Below are 23,569 nucleotides of genomic sequence, written 5' to 3'. Positions count from 1 at the left end.
CCACACCTGACACCCCAGCCCTGGGACCCCCAGAGGGCTTTCTGTCGCAGACACAATGGACTGTTGGTGTAATGAAGCATAGGGGCTCCTGTTCAGCTCAGGTGCACCGCGATAGGCTTGTGCTGTTGGCACTGCCGCTGGGCCATGAGAGACCTGGGCTGCAGCAGCTACACCCCTGGAGCCCCCCAGGAGCCTCTCCAGGGAGGCACCCTAATTGCTATGCCAGGCAGTGGTGGGGGATGAGGAGTACAGGATAGAAGCAACCCCAACTCCCTGTGCCCCCAGAGACACCCCAGGCTGCCCTCTCCCCCACCCAAGGTGGCACCAGGATCCTGAGGGTGCTGGCCTTCCTCCCCTGGGTCCCCATAGGCCTGACTTGGCTCTTGGGTGGTCGAGGGCCTCTCCAGGTGCCAGGCCATCACGCCCCACACCCAGGTACCGCTGGAAGCCCTGGTGGTCCTGCCTCCTCCCCTCTGCTCCACATCCAGACATCGTCTGTCTACAGTGGATGCCAGTCCCACTCACAGCCTCATGGCTGTGCCCCCAGAGCCTCTTCCTTTCCTGAGAATTCTAAGCAGGCCCTAGGGTCCCAGTCCATGGCTAATGACTCTGACCCAGGTTCTGCGGCCAGAGTCAGGGTAGAAGGGCCCCTCTCTCGGTCCCTCCCTCCCTCCTCAGTGCCTACTCTTTCCTGAGTGCCCTCGGAAAGCCAGTGCAGCTCCAGACACGCTGGGGATGGGGGGAGGAGTGTCCCTGAGAAGGAGCCACAAACAGCGAGAAGGCTCTGGGTAGGACATGTGGTCTGCAGGGCTGCTGGTGCTGCAGCAGCCGGAGCAGTAGAGGGGCTGCAGGGGTGGGCGTGGGGGAGGCGGAAGTGGGGGTACAGCAGGGGCAGGGGGGCAGGGTGGAGGGGCTGCAGGGGTGGGGTGGAGGGACTGCAGGGGTAGGGGTGGGGGAGGCAGAAATGGGGGTATGGCAGGGGCAGGGGGCAAGGTGGAGGGGCTGCAGGGGTGGGGGTGGAGGGGCTGCAGGGGTGGTGGTGGGGGAGGCAGAAGTGGGGGTACAACAGGGGCAGGGTGGAGGGGATGCAGGGGTGGGGTGGGGGTACAGCAGGGCCTCTCTGAGCAGAGGGATCCAGAGGCCAGAGGCTGCATGGGGGCCACTAAGGAGCACTTCCAGCCCTGGCAAAGGTGCCAGTTCCCCGTGGGAGGCCGGGAAGACCCTCAACTACCGCTGCAGGAGGGGCACTGGGCCTTTTCCCAGAGAGGGGCTGACTGTCCCCTACTGCCCTCAGGGTACTCGGCCCAAGCACAGCCAGGCCTGAGGAGAGGGGAGAGGCGTCTGCCCTGCAACGCTAGCTAGTTCACGCTGGGCTGCCTTGCTCCAGGTTGTAGATGTGGCCAATGGCCCAGCTGTGGGCTGTTGTGGGAAAGGCTGCCGCCAGGCTGGCTCCTTCACCAGTTTCAAGTTACAGGCAGTTTTTGAGTCTGAGCTCTTGGTGTCACCACATGGGCAGGGGGCTGCCTCCCGAGAACCCATGAGGAGCCACAAGAGGAGTGGGGAAGTGGGCTGGCCCAGTTCCTAGAGTCTGGGTCTCTAGAAGTGAAGGGAAAGTGAAAGGATGGGGGCATGGGCTCCTGGGGAGGACAGACTTCCAAAAGTCTTTGCTCAGGCCAGTGGGAAGACTGAGCGGACTGCAGGTGACCAGGGGCCCCCCTGCTCACCCAGGGGTGCTTGTCCCCTGAAGGCCCAGGCAGGGGCCCACCGCCCTGAGGTCAGGATGCCCCTCAGACAATAGCTCGGCTGGGGGAGCTCTCCTAACTAACCCTCGGGCAAAGGGATTTCAGACCACAGTCCAGCAGAACTAAGCCCTGAGGCCACCAGCGCCTGGCACAGGCAGCACACAGCTGAGGGCGCATCAGCCTCTGAGAGGAGTCAGGAGGAGGGGCTTAGGGGGCACATCAATTTCCTGGGGTGGCCACAGCAAACTACACAAACTTGGTAGCTTAAAACAACGAAAGTGACTTCTCTCATGGTCCTAGAGGCTGGAAGTCAGAAGTCCAGGTATGAGCAGGGTCCCTCCTGCCTCTTCTGGCCTCTGGGGCTCCAGGTGTCCCCAGGCTTGTGGCCACAGGGCCTGTGGCCCTCTGGCCACTGCCCACCTTCTGCTGGCTTCTCCCCTCTGTGTCTCCTGCTTTCTGCCTCCCTCTCATGAGGACGCTGGTCGCTGGATTTAGGGCCCATCAGATAATCACATCTGCCAAGACCATTTCTCCAAGTGAGGTCACATCCCTAGGTTCTGGGCCTTAGGACGTGGACACATACTGCAGGGGGCCACCGTCCACCCTACAGGAAGCAAGTGAAGGCACTCTAAGGGGAGACGCCCTGGTGACCCATGCAAGGCTCTGCAGGGTGGAGGAAGGGGCCGTGCAGGGCAGCCAGAGGCCCTCCCACTGCCCCTGGACTCCCAGACCTGGCTGTCAGCCCCATCTACCACTGGGGAGGCATGGGTCTGCAGAGCCCCACTTTCCATTTTGTTAAGTGAGGGCTCCACATGCTGAGGCTGTGGTGAGGGGAAGTGAAGGGTAGCAGCTGAAGCACAGTGGGTCAGGCTTGTGGTCTGGGCATGGACCTGGGGGTCTTGAGAAGGCTCAGGAATGACCCTGGAGGATGGAGGACCCGGATTGGGGCTGTGCATGTAATGCCCCTCTTCCAACCTCAGTCATTCCCTGCCCCGCCCCCGGGCCGGCCTCCAGCCCCTCCCCATCCACCTGCTCACCTCTGGGCCACTGGGTTGTGGTTGCTGGGAGACAGTTGCCTGGTCACCACTGTTGTTTCCCGGGCAGAGGGCTCACACCACCTTATGGGGCAGGTAAGAGGGACAGGCAGGCCACAGCGGGGTCCTGGCTGGGCATGAAGGCTGGAGCCAGCTGTGCTGTGGCCCCTACCTGGCCCTGCAGCCCACAAGTGCCCTGTGGGTCCTCTAAGACTCTGTCCAAGAGTATAATGGAGGGGAGAGAGAATAGGGGAGGAGGGGAGAGCTGGGCAGAGCCCCCTATGAAGAGGGCCCAAGCACCCAGGGCCATAGGGTGAGGAGCAGAGATGCCCAGGCCGGGCTGAGCAGGGCAGGCCTCCCAGGGGTGGCAGCCCCTTAGGACCAGCTGCTTTGGTCAAGACCAGATCTGTCTCCCTGGACCAAACTCCAAAAGGATGGCCTCCTAAAATCCACAGGGACCCACATCCCCCCAAACAGCTTAGTCCTGGCCAGAAAGCACCAGCTGGATGAGCAAAGTCAGCACTCCCAAGTGCCCGCGTGGCCAAGCGTATATCTGGGGATGGGCCCAGTAGGACATGGTGGCCTCTCGTTTCTTGGACGTTTCCTTCAGCTTCACCAAGGTCTTCCACTGGTCACACCAGGGTGCCGTTACCTGGCAGTCTTTTTACCTGACCAGGTAAACGGCTTCTTTAAAAGTTCATTATAAAGTTGGGTTTTCACTGACGGTCCCTGCTCTGCTGCAGCCCTCTTGGGAGCCCTGATGCCATCCTGCCTGTGGGACCGTGGCTGCCCAAGCTGCATTGCCAGTGATAACATTCCCTGAACATCTTCCAGCAAAAGCTTTCTATTTAGAATGAGTCCGTCAGAGAGACTCTGAGAAAGGTGATTGTGGGGACATCCCCCAGTGGTCCAGTGGTTATGGTTTCACCTACCAATGCAAGAGTTGTGGGTTTGATCCCTGGTCCGGGAACTAAGATCTCACATGCTGTGCAATAAGGCCAAAACAAACAACAAAAAAAGATCAATTGCTCAACAAAGGCTCTGGGAGCTGTAGCTGTGACCCCCCTGACCCCGCCCACAACCCCACCAGCCATGTCCTGCAGCCCAGGGACACCACAGTCACCACAAGTGTGTATGTCCAGGGGAGGAGTTCTTCTTAATCTTTGTTCATTTGAATGACAAGAAACTGTAATTCACGGCCTGTTTAATTCTTTGCGGAAGTAATAAAATATAGAGTGAAGACAGGCCAGAGGCCCAGGCTTACAAGGCTTGTTCTGAAACCCACGCCCTCACGCCCAATTCCGGGCTCCTGTTTCTGGCAGCGCCCACTGCTGCGTCCAGATGACACCCAGAAGTTAGCCGGTGCTGGGCTGTGGGGCTGGGGGCTCCCTCCACACCCCCATGCTCACACGATAACCCCCAGCAATGCTCCCTGAGGGTGGCCACTGCTGGCAGCAGCCTGGCGTTGCCGTCCTCACTGTCGTCAGGCAGGCCCTCCTGGAACACGTGTGACGAGGCAGGTATCTGCACGTGTCACTTGTAGGAACTGTCTTCACAGCAACCCTCTCAACTCTCTCTCAGGTGGGGAAACCAAGGCACAGAGCAACAGCCCAGAGAGTCCCAGCATCCTGTCCCCAGACCTCCTGCCACACTGGGCTGGCTGCAGAGCCTTACCTCCTGATTTGAGACTTTTCAAGGCTCTTTCCTTGTATTCTTCTTTCCAACCCACGCCCCTGCCTTGAACTTCCCACAAGGTTGTACCGCGTTTTTAATTCCTTCAAGCTGGTCCACCTTGTCTGTCCCCTTGTGCTAACCGCCCAGCCCTCTTCTCGGGTGAGGATGGCAGTCCTACCCTGGCATGTCTCTAGGGCCACGTCCCTGTGCCTTCTGCCTGCCCTCGCCACCCAGCCACCCTCTCCTCTCCTCTGAGCCTGACTGTGCAGCTGCTGTCTCTATGTGTCTATGTGTGACACCTGGGGGGCCTCTGCAAGGTGTCCGTTGACCCAGTAGCTGCTCAGGTGGGAGTGCTGGGGGGTAGTATTACCCGTCATCCTCTCGGGGGCCTCCATCCCCAGAAGGTTTGGGTCTCAGGCAACGTGGAGACACATACACACCACACGCACCCTCCCTGTTCTCAGCAGGCACCACTCCCCACCCGTCATGCTGGGCGGGGTCAGCCCCACTAAGGAGGGTGGGGCAGGGCTGGGAAGGGGGCTCAAGGTCGTCCACACAGCTTGCCCCACTCTTGGCAGAAGGCTGAGACCCTCCCTGCACCCAGCCACCGCCCAGCCCCCGTCACTGGGTTGACAGCTATTCCCAGTTTACCCTCTTCTGTCCTAAATGGGGACAAAGGTCTTGGTCAGCATCTCTAGGGTGACCAGTTGGTTTGTTTGCAAAGCGACTGTCCTCTTTGGAGGAGCCTCTGTGTGCCTGCCCACGCTCCAGGCTGCTGGCCTTTCCACTGCTTGTGGCTCTTCAGTTTCGGCAAACCCTAGCCTCCCGAGCCGCCCCCAAACTGGGAAGGACGTGTCAAGGAATAGCTAAAATTCCCTAAAATGTTCCCAACTCAGCCAGTCAAGAAAGGTGCCCCAGGGAGGCATCGTTCTAGGGGCAGGGCCCACAGCCCCACTGACCCTGGGAGGGGCCCGCTGAAGGCTGTTCCCCCCGAGCCCCACAGGCCTGACAGCAGCCCTCCTTACAGCCGGCCCCGTGGCCGAGTACAGAGACGTCAACCACGGACGAACCGTCCCTGCAGGGAAGGACTCGCCCCGGACAGACAGGATGCAGAGATGGCCCTGCCCCCAAGGGGCACCCGACCCCACAGTCACCACAGAGACCGGAACCAGACCGGAGTCCAGCACTCCAGGCAGCACCCCTCCCCACACAGGGTGGGCCCGACCAGGTGCCCAGTTCCAAGGCTAGGACAACAGGTTGCCCGCAGGGCCCGCAGAGGGGTGGGGGCCATCTCTTCCCAGAGGTACCCCTGCCCAGGAACCCCAGCATCTGTGGCCCGCAGCAGCACCCACTTTCTCCACCGCCGAGGACCACGCCCTCGGACCCAAGTCAGCACAAAGAGAGGCAAGCGGTCAAGGATGGCAGGGATCCGGCGGGGCTGTGCCCGGGCACCAGGTGAATGCAGCCAGGACCTTCCTGGGGACAGGCACCCCATCCCCAAAAAGGCCTTCTCACAGGGGACAACACAGCTCTGTCCTGGGAGAGGGGCTGGGAGGAAGTCAAGGGGCTGGGAGGAAGTCAAGTGTGGGGTATGCAATCCAGGCTGGCCAAGTAGGGCAGAGGCCAGCAGAGTCAGGGTCTGAACAGGCATAAAGAGGGGTCTACCCTGACTGACATGGGTCACCCATGACATCATGATGGACATTGTGACCCCCACCCTCCTGGGCATGTCCCTGCATCACGTGTGCCCCCAGCTCCAGCCTCAACCTCAGCCTCTGCCCCCTGCCCTGTTGGTAAGGAGGGACACTGCCCACACCAGAGCTGGCCCTTGATGATGGTGACTCTCCCCCCTTTCCTGGGAGGCCCTCTGGGCCTGAGATGGGCAGAGATGGGCCGAGATGGCTGGGGGACTGCCTAGGGGCTCCGGCCAGATTCTGAGTGAATGCCCTCCCCTCCATTTGAACCTACCTTGTTCACAGGCTGGGCCCATGAGAGACCCATGGGGAGCCACGGAGAGGAGGGGCTCCTGCATCAGCTAAGCCAGCTGGACCAAGATGCAGGTGGGCTTGGCCAAGGCCCATCAGGGGGCAGGAAAGCTTCCGGGTGGGCCAGAGGCTCTGACTTCCCACCTGCCCACAGAGCTGGACGACTCTGAAGCCATCAGGCCCCAGGCCGCCCTCCTGGAGAAGCACTTTCTGGAGAGGGAGAAGCAGCCACCCAGTACCGGGCAGGGCCCCTTCTTCTACATCGGAGGGACCAACGGGGCCTCCATGTGAGTGGGCCCTCAATCCGGGCCCTGCCCCACTGCCCCCAGGCCCTACCCAGCCGTGCTCCCCAGCTCCACGGCCCCCAGGTAAGCACCGCCCCTCCCCTACAGAATCAGCTCCTACTGCAAGAGCAAGGGCTGGCGGCGTATCCAAGATAGCCGGCGGGAAGACTACAAGCTCAAGTGGTGTGAGGTCAAGTGCAGAGACACCTACTGCAACTTCCGGGAAGGTAGGGGTGGGGCTGGGCTCAGCGGGCAGCCCTCAAACACGGGGTGCCACCGTGTGCTGCCCGGGCTCTGTTCTGCCAGGCAAGCAGCTGCTGTACCAGCTCCCCAACAACAAGCTCCTCACCACCAAGATTGGGCTGCTCAGCGCCCTGAGGGAGCACTCGAGAGTCCTGAGCAAGACCAGCAAGCCAGCCCCCTGCGCACAGACCAAGTGAGCCACCCTGCCCCCCACCCCTGGCACCCACTCACCCAGCTGCAAACCCCCACCCGATGGGTCAGTCGCTGGTCCTGACCACCCTCCACTTAGTCTGTCCGCCCACCTGCTTTCCCACTGACCCAGCTAATCTGTCTCCCCCCAACACCTGCCAGCATCCCACCCACCCACCCCATGGCCTCAGCGGTCCTCACATGCCCGCCACAGAGCCGCCCGCTGGCATCCTGTACTGTCTCCACTGCCCGCCACACCCTGGCTGTCCACCCCACAGCCATTCCTGCCCCTTGGCCTACCCACGCCATGTGCCCACATCGTCACTCATCTGTCCACTCCACACCCACTCACTGCCCAGCCACTAACAAGTCTGCCCACTCATCCAAACAACCAGCCACCATCTGGTCGCCGAGGCCATCTTCACATCCCCATGTCCAGCTGTCCGCCTCCACCATTTCTGTCAGCAGCCCTGGACCATCGCCCTGTAGGCATCTGTCTGTCCACCACACCACACACCACCAGGCTACCCCCACGACATCCCCACCCATTCTCCACACACGGAGCAGCCACTCAGGCCAGGTCCTGTGTCCCCCTGGGGTGCAGATCTGGAAAGGACATGATACCCGCCCTGGAACAGCTCCTGTGGACCAGCTCAGGACATCTGGGGCCATAGAGGTAGACGCACTCAGCCACTCTGCCCTAAACTGAAGGTCGGCCTGGAGGTCCATGTAAGGGCTGAAGGGCATCCCAGGCCGGGGATCTGTGCCGACCACTCACTGCAAGCTGGTCACTGTCCTGGCCTGGAGACCCAGCTCTGAACTGACCACTCCCGAAGGCCTAAGAGCTGGGAGGTGGGAAGGGTCGGAGGCAGGTGAGGCAGACTGCAGAGAAGCCAGGTGTGCCCAAGTTGGCTAGGGAACAGAAGGTGAAAAGATTCTGCAGAGGGAAGAGCTGGGGTGGCAGATACGTGTTAGACGACGCCAGAGGCTGCAGGGGTCCCTGGAGCCCAGCCCCACTGGAAACTCTCCCTCCAACCACCCCCCGACCCCCAGATCAGGCCCCTGGAATGGTCAGCCAAGCTCGGGGGAGGGGACAACCCTCCCAGTGACTTCCCCACCCCCTGCTTCCCCAGAGTCCTGAAAATGGAAGACTTTTTCCCAGAGACCTACCGTCTGGACATCAGGGATGAGAGAGAGGCTTTCTTCACCCTCTTTGATGGTGAGAAGTCACTGGACGCCAGGCCCACTCTGGGGAGACCGGTGCAGGGCTAGACCAAGGCGGGAGTGTGATTAGGGCAGGGCCAAGGTCCTGGCGAGATTGAGGTGGGGGCATGGTCAGGAAGGGGAAGGGTGGAGCCAACCTGGGTGAGGACAGGGCTAGTACTAAGGTGATGCCAAGGAGGTGTCATGGTGGACCTTAGTGGAGGTTAAGGCTTGGCAGGCTCCAAGGCCATGGCTAGAAGGAGTGTAGGCAGGGCTGTGACTGGGAGAGCAGTCAGGGCTGGGAGGGGTGGGGCAGGGCAGGATCTGGCCCGCAGGCTCAGATGGCTCTCTCTGCAGAAACCCAAATGTGGATCTGCAAGCCCACAGCCTCCAACCAGGGCAAAGGCATCTTTCTGCTCCGGAACCAGGAGGAAGTCACCACCCTCCAGGCCAAGACCCAGAGTATCGAGGATGACCCCATCTACCGCAAGATGCCATTCCGGGCGCCCCAGGCGCGGGTCGTGCAGAGGTTTTGCTCATGGGCCCCACGAGGGGCGTTGATTGGGTGGAGCTGACCCCGGGTGGGGCTGACCCGGGCTGACTCGCTGGTGCCTGTGAGGGTCCGTGGGGGTCGCGGGGCCCACAGAGGAGTTCTTCGAAGTGGAAGGTTCAATGCCCCATGCTGGGCCTCTGTGTAGCTAGGAACAGTGGGGTTTCTCCTGCTGTCAGGGCTGGAAGGAAATGTCCTGCACACACCACCCCCCACAACACACACCACAGGCTCCTGTTCAGTGAGGAGCAGGGGGCGCTCGGTCAGCTGTGCCCTGACCTGGGTCCTGCACACTGACCTGCAGTAAGCCCAGCCTCTCCCCCAGCCTCTCCCCCAGCCTCTCCCCCATTTCCCCTCAGCCAGCTGCAGCCTTCAGGCCCTCGGGCAGAGCTGACCCCCCTCCCGGGCTCCCTCTGCCTCTGGATGAGGTCCAGACCCTCAGCCTCACACCAGGGGCACAGTCCAGCCTCAGAAAATTCCCTTTGGACTTCCCTCTCCACCAGCGGGACCTCATTTCTGCCACAACTGCTGTCAGTCACCATAAGCAGCGCTTCCAGCCTCTGGGTCTCCAGACCTCAGTGCGCTCCGCTGGGATATCCCTCCTTGTCGCTCCAAAAGCACCTGCCCTTTAAGGCCCAAGGTCATCGCTGCCTCCTCCTCCAGACAGTCTTCTCTGACCATGGGGGCCAACAAGCTTCTGTCTCCCCAACTCCTAACAAGAGCTGTGCCCTGAGGTACCCCAGTCATACACCGGCAGACTGAGCTCTAGGAGCCAGGCCCTCCTCCTCAGTTCCCTGACCTGTTCAGGCTCAGAAATGTCCCCTGACGAGGGGACATTACACTCAACTGGAATAGGGGACCCAGAGCTCACAGCTGAGGCAGGTGGCAGGGGTGCTGGGGAACTAAGAGGTCCAGGTGGGGGCCTGGGCCAGGCTGACCACACCTCCCCAGGTACATCAAGAACCCGCTGCTGCTGGACGGGAAGAAGTTTGATGTGCGCTCCTACCTGCTCATCGCCTGCGCCATGCCCTACATGGTCTTCTTCGGCCACGGCTATGCTCGCCTCACCCTCGGCCTTTATGATCCCCATTCCAGCGACCTCAGTGGCCATTTAACCAACCAGGTAAATGTGCTGCACAGATGCAGCCTTGGACAAAATCGCTGTTCAAGAATGTAGACAAGAACCCAGCTGTAGACACAGCCCAGGCTTGGAGGTGGCCCTACCTGCAGTCAGCAATGCCTCTCACCTTCAGCCACAGCGGGCACCCTGTGAAAGAACTGAGAGCCGTGCACCAACCCCCACCCCCCACCCCAGCTTGTCTCCCTCTGGGTATGGATCAGGCATCTCTGGGTGTGGATCAGGCACCCTAGGGGTGGGAGCAGAGGATGGGGGTCTTGGTGAGGACCTCAGTGCAGAGATGCTAAGGGCAGCAGTCTCCTAGGAAGGATATCAATGGGATGTGTACGGGCAGCGGCCCCCCAGGGGGATCTGGGGGGGCTTCTCAAGGGTAGGAGTTGCTGGGGGAGGGTCTCAGGTGGCAGGGCCAGCCCAGGGAGTCTAGGAGAAGCAGGCCCCCTGTGGGGGTATGGCAGCATCAGGGTGATGCTCTCCGTCGGGGCCTCCATGGGGGACAGGCCTCCAGGTGCTGCCCTTCCCCCCCAGTTTATGCAGAAGAAGAGTCCCCTGTATGTGCTGCTCAAGGAGGACACGGTGTGGAGCATGGAGCACCTCAACCGTTACATCAATGACAAGTTCCACAAGACCAGGGGCCTCCCCCGAGACTGGGTCTTCACCACCTTCACGGTTTGTGTGTGCCCCGCCCACTCGGCGACGGGAGGGGGATGCGGGTCAGGACTGACTGGGTGGGGGAGTGCTGGGCCACAGGCAGGTCCCTGGGTGGGGCTGTCTCTGGGTGTGCCCACAGCAGTTGGCTCTAGGAGTCCTCTCCTCTCGCTTTCTCAAACGGATCATTCACGCAAAACAAAGGTCACCCTGTGAAACTGCACAGTTCAGTGGTTTCTAGTGTATTCATAGAGTTGAACGATGATCACCACCCTCTGGTTCCAGAACACTGTCATCTCCCACTGCCCTCCCCAGCCCCTGGCAACCACTAGTCCACTCTCTGTCCTCACGCATCTCCCTGTTCTGGACATGTCACATCAATGGGATCACGCAACATGTGGGTTTTCCTGGCTTCTTTCACTGAGCATAACATCTTCAAGATTCATTTCGTTCCTTTTTATGACTGAATAATATTTCATTGTGTAAATGGACCATGATTTGTTTGGATAAACGTTCATCAGTTGACAGACATTTGGGTTGTTTTTACTTTTTGTCAATCATAAGTAATGCTGCTATGAGTATTCACATACATGAACAGGTATTTCAGTGCTCTTGGATACAGGTCTAGGAAGGGAACTGCATGGTCGTTGAGGAACTGCCAACATTTTCCACAGTGGCTGCAATTGCTCCCACCCCCACCAGCAATGTCTGATGGTTCCAGTTTCTCTGTATCCTTGCCCATACTTACTATCTTTTTTTAATAGTTGTCCGGTGGGTATAAAGGAGTATTATCTCATTAAGGGGTTGATTTGCATTTTTCTAATGATAATGATATTGAGCATCTTTTCATGTACTTAGCCATTTCTGTATCTTCTTTAGAAAACTTTCTCTTACCTCCGTTGTCCACTCTTTCTTTGTTAGGCTGTGCACGCATGCTTGCCTAGTCACTTCAGTCGTATCTGACTTTTTGCAACCCTGTGGACTGTAGCCCACCAGGGTCCTCTGTCCATGGGATTCTCCAGGCAAGAATACTGGAGTGGGTTGCTGTGCCCTCCTCCAAGGGATCTTCCTGACTGAGGGATCAAACCCATATCTTTTGCATCTTCTGCATTGGCAGGCAGATTCTTTACCACTAGCACCACCTGGGGAGTCCCTGTTAGGCTGTAGAGCTCTTTATATATTGATTGCTAGACCCTTATCAGGTTGTGATTTGAAAATATTTTCTCCTGTGAGTTCTCTTTTCACTTTCTTGATAATGTCCTTTTTCATTTGTTTCACAACTTGCAGGATCTTAGTTCCCAAACCAAGGGTTGAACCCATGCCCTCTGCAACGGAAGTACAGAATCCCAACCACCAGACCACCAGGGGATTCCTGATAAGGTCCTTTTTTGCACTAAAGTTTTAAATTTTTGTGAAGTGCAATTTATCTATTTTTCTTTGGTTATTCATGCTTTGGTGTCATATTTAAGAATCCACTGCCAAATCCAAGTTGTAAAGATACATCTGTGGCTTCTTCTAAAAGTCCTATGTTTTAACTCTGAGTTAATTATTGTGTATGGTGTGAGGTAAGTGTCCAGCTTCAGTCTCTTGTGTGTAGCTACTCCATTGTCCCAGGACCATCTGTCAGACTGTTCTTGGCAAATTTTTGAAAATCAATTGACCAGATATATATGTGTTTATTTCCAGACTCTTAATTCTATTTTATTGATGTGTATGTCTGTCTTTAAGCCAGCACCATACTGTTTGAGTTGCTGTAGCTTCATTCTCTTTCTCTTTTTTTGAAGGGGGTGGGGTGCTATGCTATGAGGCACAGGGGAATCCTACTTCCCCGACAAAGGATCAAACCCATGCCCCCAGCATTGGAAACTTGGGAGTCTTAACCACTGGACTTCCAGAGAAGTCCCTCATGTGATGACTGAATCATTCTTGCATTTCTGGCATAGATCTCACTCAGACATAGCATACTGTGCTTTACATATGCTCCTGAATTGGGTTTCCGAGTACTTCGTTTAGTATTTGTGTGTACCCTCATAAGCAATATTGGTCCACAGCATTATTGTCGATTTGGTTTTGAACATGTTCCCTTCTATTCTATATTTGTAGTTTATGAAGCCAGCTGTGTTAGTTACTGAGTTGTGTCTGACTCTTTGCAATCCCATGGACTGTAGCCCATCAAGATCCTCTGCCCGTGGAATTCTCCAGGCAAGAATACTGGAGTTAGTAGCCATCCTCTTCTCCAGGAGATATTCCTAACCCAAGGATCAAACCCAGGTCTCTTGCTTTACCGGCAGATTCTTTACCATCTGAGCCACCAGGGAGCCCTTAAATATTTGGAAGAATTCACCAGTGAGGCCACCTTATTGTGGACTTTTTTGTGGGAAGGATTATTTTTATTATTATTACTAACTCAACTTTTATTTGTTAGCGGTAACTAAGATTATCTATTTCTTCTCCGGTCAAGTTTATCAGTTTGTCTTTCTAGGAATTTTTCCATTTCTTCTAAGTTACCTAATTTGTTTGGAATATAGGTCGCTCGTGGTATTTTATGAACAATTATAATCCTTTTCATAATCATTTTCATCTTTATGTAAAGTCTTTCTTTAAAAAAATTTTTTTTCTTTTACTCTTTTGGCCACACCACATGGCATACCGTACCATAGTTCCCTGACATTGAAAGTGAAAGTGTTAGTCACTTACTCATGTCCAGCTCTTCCCAACCCCAAGGACTGTAGCCCACCAGGCTCCTCTGTCCATGGAATTTTCCAGGCAAGAATACTGGAGTAGGTTGCCATTTCTTTCTCCAGGGGATCTTTCCGAGCCAGGGATGAAACCTGGGTCTCCTGCATTGTGGGCAGACTACTGTCTGAGCCACCAGGGCCAGGTATCAAACCCATGCCCCCTGCACTGGCAGCACAGAGTCTTAACCACTGGACCACCAGGAAAGCCCCAAGGTCTTTCTTTCTGGATTTTAGTAATTTAAGTCTTCTTTCCTCTTTTTCTTGGTCAGTTTAGCTAAGGGTTTGTCAGTTTTGTTGATTTTTTCAAAGAGCCAGCTTTTGGTTTCATTGATTTTCTCTATTGCTTTCTATTCTGTAATTCCACTTATATCCACTCTAATTTTTATTATTTTCTTCCTTCTACTTGCTTGGGTTTAGTTTTCTTTTTTTTTCTTAGGGTTGAAGATTGGGTTATTGATTTGATTTGAGATCTTTCTTCCTGTTTAATGTAGGCATTCACAGTCATAAATTTCCCTCTGAGCACTGCTTTTATTGCATCCCAAAAGATTTTGTGCATTCTGCTTTCATTTGTTGCTTAAGAGTGTTATCTTCCACACATTTGTGAATTTTCTAATTTTCTTTCTCTTATTGATTTCTAATTTCATTCCATTGTGGTCAGAAAACATATTTTGCATGATTTCAACCCTTTAAAAAGTATTGAAACTTGTTTCATGTTTTTTGTTTTGGCTGCACTGAGTCTTTGTTGCTGAGTGGGGACTTTCTCTACTTGCAGCGAGTGGGGGCTGCTCTTTGTTGTGATGCACAAGCTTCTCATTGGGGCGGCTTCTCTTGTTGCAGAGTACAGGCTCTAGAGCACAGACTCAGTAGCTGTGGTGTATAGATTTAGTTGCCCCTTGGCATGTGGGATCTTCCTGGTCCGGAGATCAAATCCAAGTCCTCTGCTTTGGCAGATGGATTCTTAACCACTGGACCACCAGTGAAGCCCCTACTTTATGTTTCAACATACTGTCTATCCTAAAAAATATTGCATGCACACTGGAGAAGAACGTGTAGTCTGCTGTTTAGTGGAGTGTTCTATAGATATACTTCAAGGTAGGTGATTTATAGTGTTGCTCAAGTCTTGTATTTACTTATTGATCTTCTGTATAGCTGTTCTATCATTGAAAATGGCATAATGAAGTCTCCAACTATTATTATTGAATTGTCTATTTCTTTCAGTTCTGACAGTTTTTGCTTCATCTATTTTTAGGCTCTGTTGTTAGGTGCATGTATAATTATTACATATTCTTGATTTATCATTAGAAAATATTCTCTTTTTTTTAATGTCTTCAATTTTCATCTTAAACTCTATTTTCTCTGATATTTGTACAGATGTTCCAGCTCTCTTTTGGTTACTTTTTGCCTGATATATCTTTTTTTATTCTTTGACTTTCAACCTATCTTTGTCTTTGAATCTAAAGTGAGTCTCATAGAAAGCATATGGGAGGTGGGGGGGGATGCATTCTGCCAATCTTTGTCTTTTACTGGAGAGCTTAATCCATTTACATTTAATTTAATTACTGATAAGTTAGGATTTGTATCTGCTCTTTTGCTATTTTCTATATATCTTATATCTTTTTGTTGGTTTCTCCATTATTGCCTACTTTTGTGTTAAATATTTTCTAGTGTACCCTTTCTAGTATTTCTTTTACTATACATTTTTGAGTTATTTTCTTATTGCTGCCCTTGGAATTACCATTAACATCTTAATTTAAAACTATCTAGTTTGGATTCAAACCAAGTTAATTTCAATAGTGGTTTTTAAGAAAATTTTTCCTGTATAGCTCTATCTCTTCATTTATGCTGTTACTGTCACAAATTACAACTCCTTAAATTGTGTGTCCATCAGCATAGATTCATAGTTATTGCTTTATGCAATTGTCTTTTAAATAAAACATAAGGAAAAAGGCAATTACCAAAAAATGAATGTATAGTGTCTTTTATATTTAACTATGTAGTTACTTATAAAACAATGGAAACAGTGACAGACTTTATTTTCTCGCGCTCCAAAATCACTGCAGATGGTGACTGCAGCCATGAAATTAAAAGACACTTGCTCCTTGGAAGAAAAGCTATGACCAAACTAGACAGTATGTTAAAGAGGAGAGACATTACTTTGCTGACAAAGGTCCATCTAGTCAAAGCTATGGTTTTGCCAGTAGTGTATGGATGTGAGAGTTGGACCATAAAGAAAGCTGAGCACCACAGAATTGATGCTTTTGAACTGTGGTGTTGGAGAAGACTCTTCAGAGTCCCTTGGACTGCAAGGAGATCCAACTAGTCAATCCTAAAGGAAATCAGTCCTGAATATTCATTGGAAGGACTGAGGCTGAAGCTGCACCTCCAACACTTTGGCCACCTGATGCGAAGAACGGACTCATTGGAAAAGACACTGATGCTGGGAAAGATTGAAGGCAGGAGGAGAAGGGGACAACGGAGGATAAGATGGTTGGATGGCATCACTGACTTGATGGACATGAGTTTGAGCAAGCTCCAGTAGTTGGTGATGGACAGGGAAGCCTGGCACGCTGCGTGCAGTCCATGGAGTTGCAGAGTGGGACACAACTGAGCAACTGAACTGAACTGATGTAATTATTTCATGGATGCTCTTAATTTCTTAACATGAATTCAAATTATTGTCTAGTGTCCTCTCATTTCAGTCTGAAGGACTGTAGAAATGTTCTACTACTGATAATCTGTTCTTTAAATTTGAGAATGTCTTAATTTCTTTTTTATTTCTGAAGGATAATTTTGCTGTATATACAATTCTTGGTTGACAGTTTAATTTTTCTTTCAGTATTTTGAATATGTCAACCCACTGCCTTCTGGACTCCATGGTTTTTAATGGGAAATTGGTTGTTGGTCTTATTGAGAAGCCCTTATGATACGTCACTTCTCTTTGCTGATTTCAACATTCTCTGTTTGTCTTTGTCTTTTAAAAGTTTGGTTACAATATGATTTTTGAGCTTATCCTACCTGGAGCTCATTGGCCTCAAATGTGTAAATTCTTTTTCATCAAATTTGAGAAGTCCTACTACCATTATTTCTTTAAATATTCTTCCTGCCTCTTCCTTTACTCTCTTTCTAGATCTCCTTCCATAGATCTCTGTGACTTCATTTTTCTTCATTCCTTTGACTTTCTGTTCCTTAGACTGGATAATCTCAACTGATCTATCTTTAAACAACTCAAATGTCTTGTTCAATTATTATGCTTTTCAACTCCAGAATTTCTGTTCAGCTCTCATTTATAATTTGTCTCTTCACCGATATTCTCTATTTGGTAAGACATTGTTCCTGTATTTTCCTTTAGTTCAAGTGAGGTCTTCCTAGGAAACATCAGACATCACAACAAATGACTACACTTCTCTGCCAAACAGATTAATCCTGCTATCTCCAGTACCAAGAATGTAGGCTTTTTTCAAGGCATTGAGCTGGGATGCAGGGAATAATACTAGAGCAGGTTAAAATACTACAAATCTTGCTGTTCCTACCAAGATTCAAGATTCTATTTGAATAAACACTCTTCAGGTTGCTGAACGCTTTTGGTTAATTTCCAGCATTCTAAGAAGGTTAATTTTGACAAATTTGGCCCATTTTGGTTGTTTTTATGGAATGGCTTATCTCTGGACCCCTTCTTCTGTCCATTTTGTGATGCTCTCATCTCTCTTGATCCTGCTCAGCAAGGCTTCTCCCTGTTGTCTCACTGAAACGCTCACCAGAGTGACCTCCATGTTGTCAAACTCAGGGGTCAGCCCTGGTCCTCTTCTCCTTGACCTGTCAGCCAACTTCAGACATAGCCCCTCACTCCCCACAGCTTCCAGGACCTTGCTCACTTCCTCTTAGCCCCCATGCGGGTCCCTGGGCTGCCACCACGGCTCTCTGGAGCCCAGCGTCCAGCCTGGCTCTACTCTTTACCTGCTCTTATCTACGCTTTGTCTTTATCAGATACCACCTGACTTTTTTTTTTTTTAACTTCTTATTTTGTATTGGGATAAAGCCAATTAACAAACAATGGTGTGGTAGTTTCCGGTGAATAACAAAGGAATTCAGCTGTATCTCTATATTTATCCATTCTCCCCCAAACTCACCTCCCATCCATGCTGCCACATAATATTGGGCAGAGTTCTTTGTGCTATACAATAGGTCCTTGTTGGTTTTCCATTTTAAATATAACAGAATGTACATGACCATCCCAAACTCCCTAACTATCCCTTCCCCCATCCATTCCACCAGCAACCATAAGTTTGTTCTCTAAGTCTGTGGGTCTCTTTCTGTTTTGTAAGTTCATCTGTATCATTGCTTATATAAGGGATATCATATGACATTTCTCCTTCTCAGACATCCCCTGACTTTAAATTCCATCTATATGCTTAAGATTCTACGTTAAACATGGACCCTGACCACTCCCCTGATCTTGAACCAAAGCCTATCAGCACCCCGTCTGCAAGCTCACAGAGGTCTCAGCCTCCAGGGCCTACTCTCCTTCTCGATTGATGAGGGCTCCATCCTCCCAGAGTCTCAGACCAAACGTCTAGGGACAGCCCTTATTCTTGTTTAACAGCTCACATCCTTTCATCAGTTGCATTGGCTTTACCCCAATATAGACCCAGCATCTATCCCACCACCTCAGCTTCTACAAGCCAGCATATTTCTCACCTAGATCCTTGCAACAGGCCCCTTCAGTCTCTCTCAGCATAGCAGCCAGAGGACCCTGTGAGGGCACAGGTCAGATACGCCCTCCTGTGCACCACCCTCCACAGCTCTGATCTCAGGGTGAAAGACAAGGTCTTCCCATGCCCTGAGAAGTGACTGGTGCCGCTCTGGTCTCATCCTGCTGCTCTCTAGCTTGCTCCAGCCACAGCAGCATCACCCTGGTCCTCTGACACCTTGGGCATGCTCGAACTTACAGCTGTTGCTCCCGCCAGGTGTCCCATCCCCATCCCACAGCTCCCCCCTTTCACCTTCACCTGTTACTCACTCTCTTCTCAATGAGGCCCACCTGGATCATACCCCTTTCCACACCACCCCGAACCCCCCACCTCTCACCCTGCTTTAGCTTCTCCTGTTTAGCATGTGTGGCTTTGTCCACCATACAAAGCGCATAATGATTTACACATCAAGTTTTTTGTGTCTCTCCTATGAGTGAACTGCTCAAGGGCAGAGACTCCTCGGAAGCTCTCTCCACTCTCCTGCCACACCAGTACCTGTCACACAATAGGAGGGCCATACGTTTGTTAGATGAATAAAATGAGAGTGAGGGAGTTTCTGGCTGTGAGCCTGTGACCCTGAAAATGTGACAGTATGGGCACGGTGGGAGCACAGGTGAGGGATGGGCAGTGGCTGCTCAGGCCTGGAGGGTGTAATCAAGGCCCACAGGTGACGTCCTATCCCCCCTACCCCGCCCCACCCACAGAAGCGGATGCAGCAGATCATGGCCCACTGCTTCCTGGCTGTCAAAGCCAAGCTGGAATGCAAGCTGGGCTACTTTGACCTCATCGGCTGTGACTTCTTGATCGATGAAAATTTCAAGGTGCTGCTGAGGCTTTCCGGGACGGGGGGGAGGGGGGGGCTGGCAGGCAGGTGCAGGAGGCAGTGGCCTTCTGTGCACACCTGACCACTCAGGCAGGCCCCTGGGGTGGGCAGTCAGGCACCCTCCCTAGCCCTGGAGGTGATGTGTCCATAATTATGGTTTCACTCCTCCTACAGCTAGGGTGACTCCTAAGGCCAGACTCTCAGACCCTCAAGAGTCTCAGCACCTTGGGCAATTGGGGGAGTGAGGTCATGGAAAAGAAGTGACCTCATGGTCACGTGGCTTAATGGGGACCAGGGTCTCAGCCTTCTCCTGGCCAAGTGGTAGGTGGGGCGGGATGCTGAGCAGTGTTGGGCCCAGGTGTGGCTGCTGGAAATGAACTCCAACCCCGCCCTGCACACCAACTGTGAAGTCCTGAAAGAAGTGATTCCTGGCGTGGTCATGGAGACCCTGGGTGAGCCACCCCCCAGGACCCTCAAACTGCCCCCCTCTGCCTGTACATGCTCTTTGCAAGTTCAGACGCCCACAAACCCAGTTCTCCAGCACCCCGAGGGCTGCGTGGCAACCCCAGCCTCTGCTCATGCCCCCATCTCCCTGCCAGCGTGGTGCCATCCCACCCCTCACCACCCTGTCACCTCCAGACGGGGTGGGAGGTCCCCCTTCCCCCGCACCGCCCTTCCCGGCTCCGCGTCCAGCTCACCCCCGACTCCTCCCCAGACCTGGCGCTGGAGACCTTCCAGAAGAGCCTACGCAGCGAGAAGATGCTACCGCTGCTGTCCCAGCGCCGCTTCGTGCTCCTGCATAACGGGGAGACGGACCTGTGGCCGTGCCTGGGGGGCTCCCGCAACGTCCCCCGCCCGCCGCTGCCCCCACTTCGGCCCACCTGCGACGCCGCGCCCCTCGAGCCACCTCTGCTCCGCGCCACCGACCGGCCGGGCGCGCGCAGGCCCGCGCCACACCGGGGCCTCCGCGGCGCGCCAGTGCGGCCTTCCTCCGCGCAGCGGCGCCCCCGGCCTCCCGTCCCCGCCCCCGACGGCGCCCTGAGTGGAGACCCCGAGGCCCAGGGCGGTGGGCAGCCGCGAGTGGACGACGCGGACCAGGTACGCGAGCTTTCCCCGGGGCCGGCAGAAGAGGAGCGCAAGAACGCGGGCCATCGCGGCTCCTAGCGGGCGGGCTACCGGCGCTCTCCCAGGGACCTATAAAAGCTACTTTGTTACAAGCGCGGCCTCTGCCCCGCACACCCGGCCCCAAGACCCCCGCTGGCAGCCTCCCTGAACCCTTCGAGCCGCTACTTCACTGCTGGGACCCGTTCCTGGGGGAACATGGTGGTGGAGGGATGAGCCGCTGAATCCGAACCCCTGACTTTGCCCATCATGGGCTGCTTCCATCCGGTGACGCTCTCCAGTTTCTGGGCCCCCATGCATCACCTATAGCCTGCCTCCATCAAGACCCTGGGTCCCTGCAGCCTCACGTGTCACCTACCCCTGCTGCCTAGTCTGCGGTCCCTGGGAAAGGCAGCCAGTGTCTCCCAGGCAAGGGTCTGGGTCCCCACAGCCCCCTCCAGATCCCCACAGGAGCGGTTCTTCACACCAGGCCCCACCCTGCCCAGGCTCAGCTCCTTTCTGAGGCTTCAGAGCACCAGGGCCCTGAGCTCCCCAATGGTGCCACGGTGGGAGCTATACAGCAGGCAGAGAGCATTGCGAGGCCCCAAGGACCCAGACTGTGGGCAGCGGGTGCGTGGTCATGCAGGACGGAGCCCTGAGGGGTGTGCCGAGCCATCATGTCCCCATGTTCCTTGTGGCCCCAACCCCGAGGCTACTGGGAGAAACCCGCTACCACCAAGCATCCTGGACCAGCCATAATCCCCTCTCCACACCCACCATCCCACACCGACCCCAGTCCAGACCCACCCCTAGGCCCACTGCAGCTGGCACCCCTCCTCCTGCGCTGCCTTTCACATACCCCACCCTCACCTCTCCCATCAGTCACGTGCCCTCCTCCTGTCCTGCCAACTCTCACTCATGACCCCAGTGGGCTCCACCACAGGTGGAAGGGGCTGCTGGGACCATTGTTCTGATCTGCATTGGAGTGCGGGTGGGACCTAAGGGGCAATGGGGCTTGTCTTCCCCTCCCCCATTGCCCCTCCCCCTCCTTTCCCAGGCGTGCAAGGGCCAGAGCACGCTAGAGGGCAGCGTGGGCCATGGAGCCACCGGCCAGTCCACGGAGATGTGCAGTCAGTCAGGGAGTCAGGGAGAGAAGAGCCAAATGAAACCTGGGGCTCAGAGAGGTAGAGACAGTCCTCCCGGGTCACAGAGCCAGTGGGGGCCCAGGCCAGGACCGACCTGCCCTGTCACTTACAGCTCACCCACGCATCCCCAACACTGCACTCCCTCCTCGTCCTGCTGCTGTGGCCAGGAGTGTAGGGTCACCAGGGCAGAAGCACACTTGTCACCATATGACAAGGATCCAGGAGCCCTGAGTGCACCTCCCCCCCCCACCAGTGTGTCTGGTGGGCTCTCCATGAAGCATCAAGCTCAGCACTGCCACTTCTGCAGCCTGATGGCCAGCTCTGCACCCCGAGGCTGGGGAGAGTGAAAACCAGTCTCCATCAGGGAGAGGTGGCCCCCTGGGTGGGCAGAGCGCACCCACATCAGTGTCTTCAGGGTCTGTACCAGTCTTTCCTTACTGGGGTGAAGGTCACTGCACAGCCATGTCACCTCAGGCTCAGCCCCTGGTCGCCCCTGAGGGGCCTCTACACTCCATGTCTCAGCCTCCAGGCCTCTCCTGCCCCTTCCTCACATCCTGCCCACAGAGCCTTCGCCCACGCTGTCCTGGGGCTCATGACTTGGCCCATGGTAGAACAGTGCTGCCCCTCGATGCTCCAGCTCTCCTCCAGCAAGACTGATCCCCAGCCAGTCAAGGCAGTATCTGCAGAGGTGACCCGACGCTCGAGGGGAAGCTGGTCTGAGGCCTCCATTGTCCCTGGGCCCTGAGTAGGTGCAGTGGCCCCCAGGGACCATGGTGGGGTGAGACATGCACATCCTGACTGGGCCCACATCCCTGGGCAACCCCAAACCCTGGACTGTCCGCAGCTCTTGGGCCCCTGGTACCCGGAGAACCTGGGTAACAATAAATGAGGTAGTCCTGCTGCTCATTCATCCCCAGAGGTGATGGCCGCACGCTTGCCCCCCATCTGGATCCTGCAGTCCCTGGCAGTCAGGAGTCTGTTTCCATTAAAGAGCCCACAGGACTCAGAGGAGCCCCCCTCAAACCCTCTTCCCTGCCACGTGTCTCCAAATAGAGGGGTCAGAACAGCCATGGCCCAAATCAGTGTCTCTGGAAAGACCTCTCCACAGGGCATGGCCACTTCTTATTGGGAAGTGGGGGTTTGGGGCCCTGAAAACCACTGCAGAGCCAGAGCTCAGCCCAGTTGCAGAGAAGTGGCCATGGTGCTGAAACCATGGTGGGGATTGGGGGGAATGATGGCCTGGATTCCTGGTCAGGGCCCTTGAATGGCCAGACTTAGCACCATGGACCTATCTGATTGGTGAGGGGGCAGGCAGGGGCCACCTGCCTTTGGACAGCCCCCTGAGGACTGGGGCCAGGGGAGGGCAGACATCCGGAGCTGTCTAGGAAGAGTTCCCTTCCTATGCCCACTATGGGCGTGTCTGTCCGCTTGGGAGGGTGTCCCACACTGGCTGAGTCCAGATCTCAGTGAAGCCGGGGTCAGGGGCCTTTTCAAGCAAGGCGAGGGTGGGACGCTGCTGTGGCCGGAAGCACTTCTGGGAACAGAGGATGGCCTCTGGGCCCTTATCAGACTGAACACACACCGTGGAGCCTGACGGGGAGGAGGAGGGGGAGGAGCTAAGCAGCTGGAGAGCCTCTCTGGTTGGGGTTGATTTCCCCGGGGGAGCAGCAAGGGGCTGGAGCTGGCCTGGGCAGAATCTCATCTTCGGGTCATTCTTGGGCTTCGTGACCTATACCTGTGCCCATCCCAGCACACTGGGCTGAGCGGGAGAGGGTGGGAACCCCTCAACACACCAGCCCCCTCCATTCCCCACATATCAGCACTCTTGAGTCTCCTGTGCCTCCCACTGCCCTGAGCTCTGCATCCCAGGCCCACCCAGGGCCTCCCTCCTCCCAACTTGGACTTGCTCAGGCTTCCCTTGAGAAAGTGACTGGGCTCTGATTGGTGGGAGCCCGTGCACACCCGGCCCTAGACAACCCACCTGAGCCTCCTGCCTCCTCTCAACCTAGCCCCTCCATGCCCCTTCCTGCTCTGTGGGATTTCAGCTGGGGCGCCTCAGTTCAGCTCAGGTCTAGCTTGCTATCAGCTCCCAGGAGGCTGCCAGGGAGGAACATGAGTCCAGGAGTGGGGAGAACAGGGAGTGAGCAGAGGGAGCTGGGGTGACCAGTAGTGGGCAGGCCTGGTGGGGCAGAGGTGCTCTGCAGGGAGGAGAGGAGCATGGAGGGAGGGCCCGGTCCGGTGGCAGGGGGTCCCTGAGTCGTCCTCACTGCCCACCCCCCCAAAAGCTGGGCCGGGCAAGTCCCCCTGTCCCCTGCCCGCTGCGGAGC

General features: G+C 55.0%; 1 protein-coding gene across 2 annotated transcripts; it reads left to right on the top strand.

The window, feature by feature from the left end:
* The first annotated feature begins 1,107 nt into the window (after positions 1-1,107).
* Positions 1,108-22,308, top strand: TTLL10 (tubulin tyrosine ligase like 10). Of its 2 annotated transcripts, XM_027565264.1 has the most exons (12): positions 1,108-5,905; positions 6,430-6,510; positions 6,590-6,722; positions 6,828-6,946; positions 7,026-7,155; positions 8,285-8,370; positions 8,712-8,883; positions 9,856-10,027; positions 10,568-10,708; positions 18,878-18,994; positions 19,355-19,448; positions 19,712-22,308. In XM_027565264.1, the coding sequence occupies exons 1-12, from the start codon at positions 5,332-5,334 to the stop codon at positions 20,158-20,160; spliced, it is 2,268 nt and encodes a 755-aa protein (XP_027421065.1). In that variant the 5' UTR covers positions 1,108-5,331; the 3' UTR covers positions 20,161-22,308. The 2 variants fall into 2 exon arrangements, with proteins under 2 accessions (XP_027421065.1, XP_027421064.1); XM_027565263.1 differs by having other exon boundaries at positions 19,355-20,128.
* The last annotated feature ends 1,261 nt before the right edge of the window (positions 22,309-23,569 follow it).

Source organism: Bos indicus x Bos taurus, chromosome 16 (genome assembly GCF_003369695.1).
Source record: "Bos indicus x Bos taurus breed Angus x Brahman F1 hybrid chromosome 16, Bos_hybrid_MaternalHap_v2.0, whole genome shotgun sequence".
Classification (NCBI taxonomy): Eukaryota; Metazoa; Chordata; class Mammalia; order Artiodactyla; family Bovidae; genus Bos; species Bos indicus x Bos taurus.
Note: the sequence above shows the minus strand (reverse complement) of the source record. Positions and strands in the feature narration are given on the sequence as shown.